Genomic DNA, 12,176 nt, shown 5'->3' with positions numbered 1-12,176 from the left:
AAACCAATTTAGCTTCCCACTCCAATTACCGAATTCCTTTCCTAGCCAGCCAAAACAGAACAGCCCTTCCACTGAGAACAAAAGGAATGTCTACGCTGTAATTAGTGTAATTGTCACTGGCGGTGCTCTATGAAGAAGTGCAGGATTAAGAACGAAAACAAAACAAAACATCCATCTGGCCTCGTCTTTATATTTGCAAATAAACAGTTCCTCTGCACTTCCCCTCAAATATCAATGATCATCCTGCATAGCATGTTGAGAAAAATAAAATTAATTTGCAACTCTCCTGGCACAGTAAATCCTAATGTGACAAGAAACACATTCAGAAAGGCCTTCCTGTTAGACTTGCCTCCTTATAAGATTAAAGGAGAAAGCAGATACCAAATAATATTCTTTTAATGATATAGGCTTGCTCAGTACAGAACTTCAAGGCTGGTGAATTTGAAGCAGGAACACACAGTTTCCGACTCACTTGAGAATTAACATTCACAAATCATATTATTATATCGTAAGTAGCTTAAGTGCCAGTGATTTCACTATAGAAGCGCATGTCAAATTCAATGCCACTTTTCACTAAAAATAAGCAACATTCCCTTCCTGTTCCTTTAGATCTGGGCTCCGTCATAAGGGCCCTTGTTTTGTGAATCGGTGCACTTTATGTGGTAAGAGGCATAATTCAGTGAGTCTGTACACAGTTAGTCTTCATAACTCTGCTAAGTAGGCGTTATTGGTCCCATTTTACAAAACAAGCCAAGCTCAGACAGTTAACACAACCTGCTTACCTTGTACCACCAGTTACTGGCAGAGTGTGAATGCACACTCATTAAACCTCTTGCCATTTCCTTTACGTGAAAAGATCTTATTTTCTAGGACTATTAAAATTTTGCTCCGTATCGTCTGTTACATACTACACTTAGCATGAGATGAACATGACTTTCAAATAAACCTAATCAGGTTCTTTAATCTTTCCAGAGTACTCTATATCTCTAGCAACAAATCCTTATCTTGCACATCACCCCAATTAAGATACTTAAACTAATGGCTAAATCCATTGACCTAGAGACATGGGGGAGGAGATGGGTAGATGAAAGATCTTTCTCCGGTCATGCAATTAATCTGCAAGTAGATTAATGTCATGGCTTCTAATACAGCAAAGCAGTATAACAAGCCACAGCCGGAGCAAGAGGAGGTGGCCATATGGAGGAGAGCCATCTTCCAGGAAGAACACCACAGTGATCTCAGACCTCACGACATGCATCTTACAACGGTGCGATACAGAGAGAGCAAAAAGGAGTAACAAAATAATATCGAAGTAGGTCAATGCTGAACTTCTAAAAGATGAGTTTAGAAAGGAAAAGGGGTTTTTTAAAAAATAAAAAGACTTTTATAACGTCTCTGAGTTTCTAGATAAGGCACTATCTCCTGTTTTTGTGATTTTTGTTTGCGTAACAGGACGCTTTAATAAGTACAGAACAGGAAAAGAAATGGTAAGAATGTCAAGAACCACTCCACTTTTTAACCCCCAGTCAACTGTTGAAATAAGCAGACTTCAAAACACATGATTTTCTCCCCTCCCAACTGCTGCGCACAGCCCCACCCTGCGTCTACTCCATCAGTGAGTCCTGTCCCTTCTCCCTCTAAAGTGCACCTTCACTACACCCCCCTGCAACCCTAGCCGACCCTGCACTGCTTCTCACCTCAACTCAGCACTAACCTGACCTGGCTCCGCCCCCAGACATTCTGGTCTCCACGGAGCAGCCAGGAAGCAGATGAGGTCACATCTGCTGCTCAAAATCATGGCGTTTAACCTCCGTTTGAATTTAATTCCAGCTCCTTACCCTGGTCTGGAGGTCCTGGGAGACCTGGCTTCAGCCTCCTCTTTCCCTGGAACTCCCTGCCTGTCTTTCTTCCCTGTTCACTGCACCCCAGTGGCGCTGGCTCTCCTAGCGCCTCCCCTCCACCCTGCCCACCAGCTCTGTCTCCCCGTCCCTCACCCTGCTGAGATGACAGCACATGGCCCTTACCGCCATCTGAACCTACGTTGTTTTTTTTTTTTTTAAATTAAAAAAGTTTATTTATTTTTGGGGAGACCAAGCACTAGTGCGGTAGGGGCAAAGAGAGAGAAACATGGAATCTGAAACAGCTCAAGGCTCTGAGATGTCAGCACGGAGCCCAATGTGGGGCTCAAACCCACAAATGGGTGAGATCATGGCCTGAGCCGAAGTCGGACGCTTAACCGACTGAGCTGCCCAGGTGTCCCCTATGTTGTTTACTTTTATGTGAATTTATGTATTATGTGCCATCCCCTCTAGAGAGTAAGCTTCACGGGAGCAGGGACCTGACCTGTGTTCACTGGTGTGTCCTCAGTTTCTAGAATATAGTAGACGCTCAGCAAATACATATGCCAGAGAAAATGAATACACAGATGAACAGTTTGCATATAGACAGTGCCGAGCTTATACTTATTTGGATAACAGATTTTTCTCTTAAAATAATCAAAATTAAAGATGTCTTGAAAGGTTATTTTTCTAAGTAAGCTGGGTTTAAGAACAAAACAAAAGCCTCGTCTGGTGTAGCTGTCTGTTAATTGACAAAACTGTGTTGGCTTTGCAGAAATACAAAAATGCCTGTAATAGGATCCCCACCCTCCAGGAGTTTGCGAGAAGTGTAGAAGACTGTGTGTGCCCTATAATAACAGAGACAGGGGACAGTCCTAGATAGGACTGCAGGAGGGATCACGTTCAAGCCCCCCTCCCTCACCTGAGGAATAAACGAGGAATAAGCACTGAGGAGCTCAGGGATCAAGGAATAAAGGCAGCAGCTAGCATTCACTGAGGACTGACCGTGAGCCAGGCATGGTGCTTGGCACTCTACCCACTAAAAGGGCACAACTTAGATCTTGAGGGATGGGAAGACATAAATATGTAGAAAGAATGGGGCGCCTGGGTGGCTCAGTCGGTTAAGCTTCTGACTTCGGCTCAGGTCATGATCTCATAGTTTGTGAGTTTGAGCCCCGTGTTGGGCTCTGTGCTGACAGCTCGGAGCCTGGGGCCTGCTTCGGGTTCCGTGTCTCCCTCTCTGGCCCTCTTGCTCACGCTCTGTCTCTCTCTCAAAAATAAATAAACATTAAAAAAATTAAAAAATAAATATGTAGAAGGAGGTTCCTTACTCCAGAGCAGCCTAGCACTGAAGGTAAAGATCAGAGGTGAGCAGGCCTGAGCGCATCTGGGATGTGGAGGCCAGATGACCATGGTGCAGGGTGAGCACCAGCAGCAGCAGATGGCACGCCGGGAAGCCGGAGTGGGCCAGCTACCCAGTGTTCTGAATAGCGGGACACATAGGCAACTTTTATGCGGAGCCAACAGAGTTGTGGGAAGAGACTGACAAGGCAAAAAAATCTTCATAACAGAGGTTCCAACCAACAGTCTGTATGTTAGACCCAGGCTGTGCTTGATTCCATCCGTGGAGTTTTACAAAGGTGGGCACCTCCAGACAAGGCCTGGGAACCCCCACCTCACTCTACACACTAAGCCATTCATTTACTTCTATTACTTGCTTGGCCCCTGGGGGAATCGGTTTGAGACCCCAAATTTAGACAGTGCTAATGTGAGACCATTCAGAGGGAGAGAAGAAGGTGATACGAGGGATGGGGAAACTTACTAAGGAGCTATCGCATAAGTCCAGGAAGAGGCAGTAACGACGTAAACTCAAAGAATGATTCCATGGAAAAGAGAGGAAGAGGCTCATCAAGCAAGAAGTGCACTGATGCACTAATTAGGAGGTTTCAAGGGCAGGATAAAAAGGCAAGGCAAAGAGGAGGCCATCTGGCGCAAAGAAAAGGTAGGTCATCCCTGGATAACCCTCGGGAGGCTCTGCAGACGCTGGCATCAATCCTGGACCAGCCACTGTCCACGAACCCTCTTCTGTGGCTGCAAGGCTGCATTTCCTCCACTGCAAGGAAACCCGCTCCCCTCTGGGCAGAGCAGCCGTGGCTGCCGTGTCTAAAACGCTCCTTTGTTCGGGAGCCACGGAACAGCTACCCACACAATTTCATAAAAGGCTGCAGCTTGGTCCTGGCCTCCTATCTGAACTCGGTAAGGAGTTAATGATGGTTCGTCTTAGCATAGCTGCCCCGATGTCGCCGATCTAGCCAAGACTCGGCGATGAGGGCTGCTAAGAGGTCACTCTGATTAGACAGCTTCTCTGAAGATAAACCCAATAGCAATTCTGAGTTGCAGTCATTCTCCCCATCAGAAAGTTCTCCCCTAATTAGTTTCCTGAGGCACAGGTAGACCTGAAGATATTGAAGCAAATGTTGCCAATATGGACAGAACAGGGAACATGTTTTGCTCTCTTTCAGATTAAAAACTTTTTAGGGTCCTGAGCAGTGGGAATGTGGCTTCCTCCCCAGCTACCACATTCTGACATTATTTCTAAAAACAAGTATCAGGGGCGCCTGGGTGGATCAGTCAGTTAAGCGTCCAACTTCGGCTCAGGTAATGATCTCATGATCCGTGAGTTCGAGCCCCATGTTAGGCTCCATGCTGACAGCTCAGAGCCTGGAGCCTGCTTCGGATTCTGTGTCTCCCTCTCTCTCTGCCCCTCCCCCACTCACGTTCTGTCTCTCTCTCTCAAAAATAAACATTAAAAAAAAATAAAAACAAGTATCAGTTGCATCTGAAGCATTTAATATAGTTTTCTGGACATACGCCATCCCTACAAGTAGACTACACGTGTATGATATATTAATGAGGAAAAGTGAATGGCTTACTCTGTTTGGTGTGTCATGCTGAGAAACTGAGCTCCCAAAGGGGATCTCTTGAATGATACACTATGATTATTTTCAATGTGAAAAGACAGATTAATTCTCATAAAATTGACCCAATATTTGATCTGACTGTCTCTTATTCAGAAAACAAACACTTTCCTCACCCCCACTCCCTCAGGGAACAATCGATTACAGGCTGAGTAGACTTTTAGTACCAATATCGGCTTGGATCATGATGTCACCTTGAATTTGAATAACATATTTCTTATGCTGGGAAGAGCTGGAGAGTTTCAAGAGAAGATAATACAACACTCCCAGGTTCTAGAGCCCAGCAAGTCAGTGATTTATTGGCAATGACTTATAGGCTCCTTGGGTGAAGGGAGTTTGGGTTCTGACATTACAATAATCATGTTAGATATTATGGGTATCGCAATAAAATTTCATCTTTTCCCCCCAAACTGAGATAGTCAAATTCAGCAAACAGACAACTCTTGCAGTTGGACAACTGTTGGAATGCAGGCTTTGTACAGAGAGTCCCCATCTGAATTTTTAGCCACCACATCTGCAATGTCATGGACACAAAGAAGTCACAAAAAAATTACTGAGGAGGGAACAAAAGAGTGGATCTCTCTACCTTGTGGACCCTGCACATGTGACAAACTTTTTATGTTAAAAATCTATTAAATGAGCATAAATGTTTTTGAAACTTTTTATGTTTTATTATTTTTTAAAAACTGTTTATTTTTGAGAGAGGGACAGAGTACGAGTTGGCACAGAGAGAGACAGAGCACTAGCAGGGGAGGGGCTGAGAGAGAGGGAGACACAGAATCTGAAGCAGCTCCAGGCTCTTAGCTGTCAGCACAGAGCCCGGGGCAGGGCTTGAGCCCACAAATGGCGAGATCACGGCCTGAGCTGAAGTCAGATGCTCGACCGACTGAGCCACCCAGACACCCCTTGAAGCTTTTTAAAAACAGTGCTGGTTGGGGCGCCTGGGTGGCTCAGTCGGTTAGGCATCCGACTTCGGCTCAGGTCATGATCTCATGGTTCGTGGATTTGAGCCCCGTGTTGGACTCTGTGCTGACAGCTTGGAGCCTGGAGCCTGCTTCCAATTCTGTATCTCCTTCTCTCTCTGACCCTCCCCTGCTCACTCTATCTCTCTCTCTCTCTCTCAGAAATACATAAAATATTAAAGAAAAGGATTTAAAAAAAACAGTGCACGTTGTACTTTTGGTTGTACTTTTCACATAAGAAAGAATATCACTGCTTCGGATAAGCACTAAGCTATCATTTTACTGAGCAAAGTTAATCTAGATTTAAAAATGCTTCTCAAACCCAGAAAAGTTTCATTTATACACGTCTCTACCTTGCTGAACTGAATCAGTGTAGATCTGTTTAGTTCTCTAGAAGATTTTGTGTAAATTACCTCATTTGATGTGATGAACCTAACTGCTTAAAAGACACACAAACACTCCCATTGGGCTGGCAGCGGTTGTCAAAGCCAAGTTCAGTGGCAGCCGGAGCAGGGCAAGGCGGAAGTGGCAAGAGAATGAAAGAAGAGAGACCAGCACAAAGGGAAAACCTGGTGATGAAAAAGGGTACAGCTACATTCCACTGTAGCCAGGGAGATGCAGAGAGTGACGGCAGCGAGGAGATCTGTGAGGGGCAGTCGCTCACGGGAGATGGGTGGCTCGGAGGGGAGAACAGAGGACTCAGGAGGACGGCACAGCAACGCGGAGGGAAGCGGGCCAGCCACAGTGGCTCCGGAGGGCATGAAAGCTACTGTTCTTAAGTATCAGTTAGTTATGGGGCGCCTGGGGGGCTCAGTCGGTTAAGGGTCTGACTTCGGCTCAGGTCATGATCTCGCGGTCTGTGGGTTCGAGCCCCGCATCAGGCTCTGTGAGCCTGGAGCCTGTTTCAGATTCTGTGTCTCCCTCTCTCTCTGCCCCTCACCCGCTCATGCTCTGTTTCTCTCGGTCTCAAAAATAAATGTTAAAAATAATTAAAAAAAAAAGTATCAATTAGTTATTAAGAGACCACGTTCTGGGGCATCTGGGGGGCTTAGTCGGTTAAGCGTCTGACTCTTGATCTAGGCTCAAGTCATGATCCGATGGTTCATGAGTTCGAGCCCCTCACAGGGCTCTGCGCTGGCAGCAAGGAACCTGTTTGGGATTCTCTCTCCCTTTCTGTCCCTTCCCCATTTGCTCTTTCTCTCTCAAAATAAATAAAGTTAAACAAAAATTCAAAAAAAATCCTGTTCTGTATTCTCTACTCACAAAAGTACAGAAGCATGAAAAATATTTTAAAACCGATTCTGGTACAATTACCCAAGTAAGTCACTGAAGGATGAAACCGAAAGTCTACCAATTCTTCACCGTGTCCTCAGCACGTGACTCACAGTAGATATCCTTGATAGAATTCTACTGAGCAATAAATGGTGTTTGGATTAAAAAGAAGTTTGCACTGGGGCGCCTGGGTGGCTCAGTTGGTTAGGCTTCTGATTCTTGATTTTGGCTCAGATCATATCTCACAGTTCATCAAGGGATCAAGCTCCTTGTGGGGTTCTGTGCTATTAGCTTGGGGTTCTGTGCTATTAGCTTGGGGTTCTGTCTTCCTCTCTCTCTGCCCCTCCCCTGCTTCTGTGCTCCTACTCTCTCTCTCTCTCTCTCTCCACCTCCCCTCTCAAAATAAATAAACTTAGAAAAAAGAAAAAAGTCTCTTTAATTAAAGAAGTTTGCACTTACAAGCAAATCCACTATTACCTGGACATTTTACTTGGCCCAAACCTTTAGTTGTAAGATCTTAAAGAAATTGTAAGCATTAGTGATTTTTTTAGTTCTGAAATTTTAAAAACTTGCTGACATGGTAACGCAGAATTTAATAAAGTCTATTCCTCAGAATGGAGAAGGAAATATTCAGAATTATCATAGGAATGCAAATTAATTCTAGAAGTTGTATGTAGCTTTTGAGGTTCTTCAAACAGCACAACATAACGATATAATTTTAGGAAAGGGAACCATTACGTGTGAAAAATGACTTCACAGGAAAGACAACTTTAAAATGTAAATAGTTTCCACTATCCACCAGGTATTACCTATGTAGGGAAACTGACGTTATGAGTTGGAGGAAGGAACACCCCACTTGGTTGTAATACAACATGAATTCAACAGTAACCCCCCACCGTAAGTGTTCTCTAAGGTGGGGAGACGTGGCAGGGCCACTCTGACCCTTCTTCATCATTTATACCTAAAGGTGTACAACTCGATCATCTGTCTTTTCCCCACAGGGTCACCTTGATTACTGGCATGAAAAGCAGCAATCAGAGAAGGGTGACCTTTTGGTATTCTCGTTAGATTTGAATATAGGTGTGATGTCTGTTTTGATAGTTCCCTGTATCAGAGGCCTGATGAAATAAACAAGGGAAGGATCCAGTGGGTCCAGTGCTGTACTACTAGCTCTACTTAATGCTGTTTAAATGAAAACATTTAAAAAATGTTTTTCAATTTTTAACTAATCTCTGCACTCAATGTGGGACTTGAACTCTCGACTCTGAGATCAAGCTTCGCATGCTCCACCAGCTGAGCCAGCCGGGTACCCCTCTATTTAATTTTTTTTTTTAACTTTAAGAAAAAATTGTAGCAGGATGTGTATAATCTAAAATTGCAATTTTAGCAATTCGGTGGCATTAGTTATACTCACAATGTGGTACAACCATTACCAGCATCTATTTCTAAAATTTTCTAAGATTTTCATCAACCCAAACAGAAACTCTGTGCTCATGAGGCACTATTAAATAATTTCAAGAGAAGATTAAGAAGAAAGAATCATATTGACTGTAGATGGTAATAAAAAGATAAATAAAAAAGATGAATAAATACTGGATCAAGTGCTTTACTATTCTATCTAATTGAAGAAAAAATTAAGAATAGGTGATGGGAAATTGACTAGAAGTGGCAATAAACGAAGCCCAGTAATCTAACCGCTAATTATCTTGGAAAGCTTTCGAAGGCTTCCATTTTTGCGTGTATTTTGTTGCCTACTTTGGCTCTGTTGCTTTTCCATTTTCTACTTAAAAGTTCTCCCACCTTCTCCTCAACGATGATGCAATTAGAAAACAATGGGTATAAATGGGACTCAAAAGGTTACTTGGAAAAAAAATATACGATGAAAAAGAAGAAAAGTAGTATCCTACTTTTCAGAGGAGGAAACAGAGACTTAGGTGAACGTTAAGAAACTCTGTAGGCTGGTAGCTGGTGGGGTCAATTCTGTATCTGACTAGAAGACTCAGCTTTTTCCCCTGTAAGAGGCCACCCTCCCAAAGGGTTACAGGTTGGGTACGGCTTTACTAATTTCCTGAACTTTAAAAACTGGTATTATCAAAGGAGAATGGTCATCTCGATCCTCTCCACCATTTTGTTTGTTTTGTTTTGACCAGCTTCATTACTGTTTGGAGAAACTTTGAAACCTTGGATTATTTACAATATTTGACTTTAGTCAAGTAAGTCAAGTCAAGTAAGTATTACGTTTGTTTAAACCTACAGTTTATAAATGAAAACAATCATAAAGGGAAGACTCATGGCATACAACTTAATGGCTTAAAAACATCCAGTATCTTTGTCTTCTTCTATTTTAAAATGTTTCCTTTGTTCTGCTGTAATGTTTTAAAAAATGAAAAAATATATTAATAATAAGACATAGTGAATATGTATTTTATCTTCTAGGTGTCTGAGGAAAAAAGAGATTTTCTTACAAGAATGTAACTAATCTTGTCTTGATCATAATTCCCAGAACTGTCAAATAAAAATCCAGCGGTATAAAATAATGGTGTTCATAATGCTTACTGTACCCAGAGGCATGCAATACAATACGTTCCTGAAGCATAAACATCATTGTCAAAGTCATTTCATTCAATCAAATGAATTAAACCATTGTTTAATCAAAACAATTAAAACCACTAATTATTAAAAGTTTACGTTAAGTCGATTTCCCCTTCATGTCTGAAACCGGGGAAAATTTCCCCGAACCAGGCACCATTTAGCATAGATGTGCTTTTGAGATTTCATTGTGCTTCCATTAAATCCCAAACTTACCTCTGCAATCTGGATCCTTTTTGCGAGATCATCCAGAGAGAGACAGCTCTCGTCAGAAGGCAGATTCTCCTGCAGACTGTAGGAGGCTTCTTCAGGAGAAAGATCTGGAAGGAGGTCCGAGTCTTCCTCTTGGTCTTCACATGACAGGAAGTCTTCAGAATCTTTTAAGCATCCTTGGAGAAAGCTGTGCAAATAGTCTTCTGTTTCCGTACTGACCGGGTCGTCCTCGCCGCCCCCTCCCTCCGGGGCCATGCACGGCTCTAGCAGCCCGGCGGGTACTTCAGTGCGCTCCCGGGGGACCCTCTCGGAGCCCGGCGGCCCCCGGGGTGATTTTCCATCGCTGCCGGTGAGATCAGGTTGCTGCGGCTCACGTAATCCACTGCTTTCAAGTCGGTCCGTGGGCCACGCCTCGGAAGCATCCTTAAGTGGCAAACGGAGCTCCTTCCTTTGAGTCTGTGAGTATCTTCCCTGGGAACTGGGCGCGGGGGGTGTGAGCTCGGGGCCTGGGAAGGTCGAGGGCTCCGGCATCGACTCGCCGGGAAGCGTGGCTCCGGGCTCCGCGAGGCGGGCCGCACCCCGGCCGGCGTCCGTCTGCGCCGGCTGCAGGCGGCTGCCACCCTCGCGGGCGCCCTCGGATGCGCTCCCCGCCGCCCCCGGAGGCTGGGCGCGCAGCTCCGCCGCGCGGTCCTGGCCCGCAGCTACCAGAAGGCTCGGGGGCTCGGCCTGCCTGTCCATCTGATGACCGCAGCCGCCGCTCTCCGGGCTCGCCCTCCCGGGCTCCCCGCCAGGACAACTTTCACTCTCTGCAGACGAAGGGAAAACAAGTTGTTTCAAGGGTCAAAACAACACTTTGCACAGGAGGGAAGAGAAAGGACGCACGAGCCTTACGTGTGGCATGACAAACTCCTAAAATCCTAAACCTCTCCAATGGGAGCTGCGTCTGCTGGAATTAACAGGTGTCCTTAGACACAGGAAATACCCCAACCAGTCAGTGAGGGAGCCTTTACATACAGAAATCAACAGATTGTTCAAAAAATGTTAAGAATATGAACAAATAGCTTTGTCTCCATTATTATTGAGAACGTCCTGTTTCAAAGGCTAAAAGATATTTTTCTGAACTATACTGGGTTTCTCTATTTCCTCTCATATTTACCTTCTGTTGGTAGATAAGATTTATACTGTGACTTTTATTGGTTTTTTTTTTTTTTTTTTTTTTTAGTGTTTGTTTATTTTTGAGAGACAGAGAAAGACAGAGTGCAAGCCAGGGAGGGGGCAGAGAGAGAGGGAGACATAGAATCCAAAGGCAGGTTCCAGGCTATGGGCTGTCAGCACAGAGCCCAGATGCGGAATTGAACCCAGGAACCCTGAGATCATGACCTGAGCCAAAGTTGGATGNGTGTTTGTTTATTTTTGAGAGACAGAGAAAGACAGAGTGCAAGCCAGGGAGGGGCAGAGAGAGAGAGGGAGACACAGAATCCGAAGCAGGTTCCAGGCTATGGGCTGTCAGCACAGAGCCCGATGAAGGAATTGAACCCAGGAACCCTGAGATCATGACCTGAGCCAAAGTTGGATGCTTAACTGACTGAGCCACCCAGGCACCCCTGGTTTTTCAGTTTTAAAGACTACCTACCACGGATGGGGTTCAGTTCTACAGTTTCTATTCCTTTCCCCCAAAGATGTATTATTCCCCCCCCCCCCCCCCGGGCTCCTCTCACTTCCTACTACAGTGCAGCACATTCTGGGGCAAATCAATACTCACGTGTTCACACTGCTACAGCTTCATAAATATTATTCACAACCTACCCACACTGTGCACTATGATACATTTCCCTTTCTCATTTCCGCTTTATTTTTCTTGGTGTTGATAACTGCCTCATTCTTTCAGTGTAAAAAAAAAATCTCTGGGCTGCCTGGGTGGCTCAGTCGGTTAAGCGTCTGACTCTTGATTTTGGCTCAGGTCACAATCTCATGCCTCATGAGGTCGAGCCCCAAGTCGGGCTCTGTGCTGACAGCTTGGGAGTCTCTTGCTCCCCCTCTCTGCCCCTCCCCTGCTCATGGGCACATGGTCTCTCTCAAAATGAGTAAACTTAAAAAAAAAACAAACCCATAACATATCCTTTTCGGGGTGCCTGACTGGCTCAGTTGGTGATCCCTGAGTCCCTGGAGTTCCCTCCCCGTGATCCCTGGAAGTCCCTCTGGCTGTGTTGGGAGCAGTGTTTCTGAATCCCAGGTCCTCCTCTTTATTCTCTGCTGAATTTTTTTAAGGTCCATGGAAGGGAGACTTCAGATTGTTCACATCTAAAAGTCTTTATTCCTCCACC

The 12,176-nt window shown here is 44.8% G+C and overlaps 1 protein-coding gene across 4 annotated transcripts in view; it reads right to left on the bottom strand.

Moving 5' to 3' along the window:
- The window catches only part of CNST (consortin, connexin sorting protein), a 112,587-nt gene that overhangs the window by 10,256 nt on the left and 90,155 nt on the right, over positions 1-12,176 (bottom strand). For all 4 annotated transcript variants that reach the window (XM_039237475.1, XM_039237477.1, XM_039237478.1 and 1 more), the window contains one exon: positions 9,856-10,658. In XM_039237475.1, coding sequence (XP_039093406.1) covers positions 9,856-10,658 — 803 coding nt within the window. The remainder of the gene's footprint in view (positions 1-9,855; positions 10,659-12,176) is intronic.

This window comes from Hyaena hyaena, unplaced genomic scaffold (genome assembly GCF_003009895.1).
Source record: "Hyaena hyaena isolate Hyena2069 unplaced genomic scaffold, ASM300989v1 scaffold_127, whole genome shotgun sequence".
Classification (NCBI taxonomy): domain Eukaryota; kingdom Metazoa; phylum Chordata; class Mammalia; order Carnivora; family Hyaenidae; genus Hyaena; species Hyaena hyaena.
Note: the sequence above shows the minus strand (reverse complement) of the source record. Positions and strands in the feature narration are given on the sequence as shown.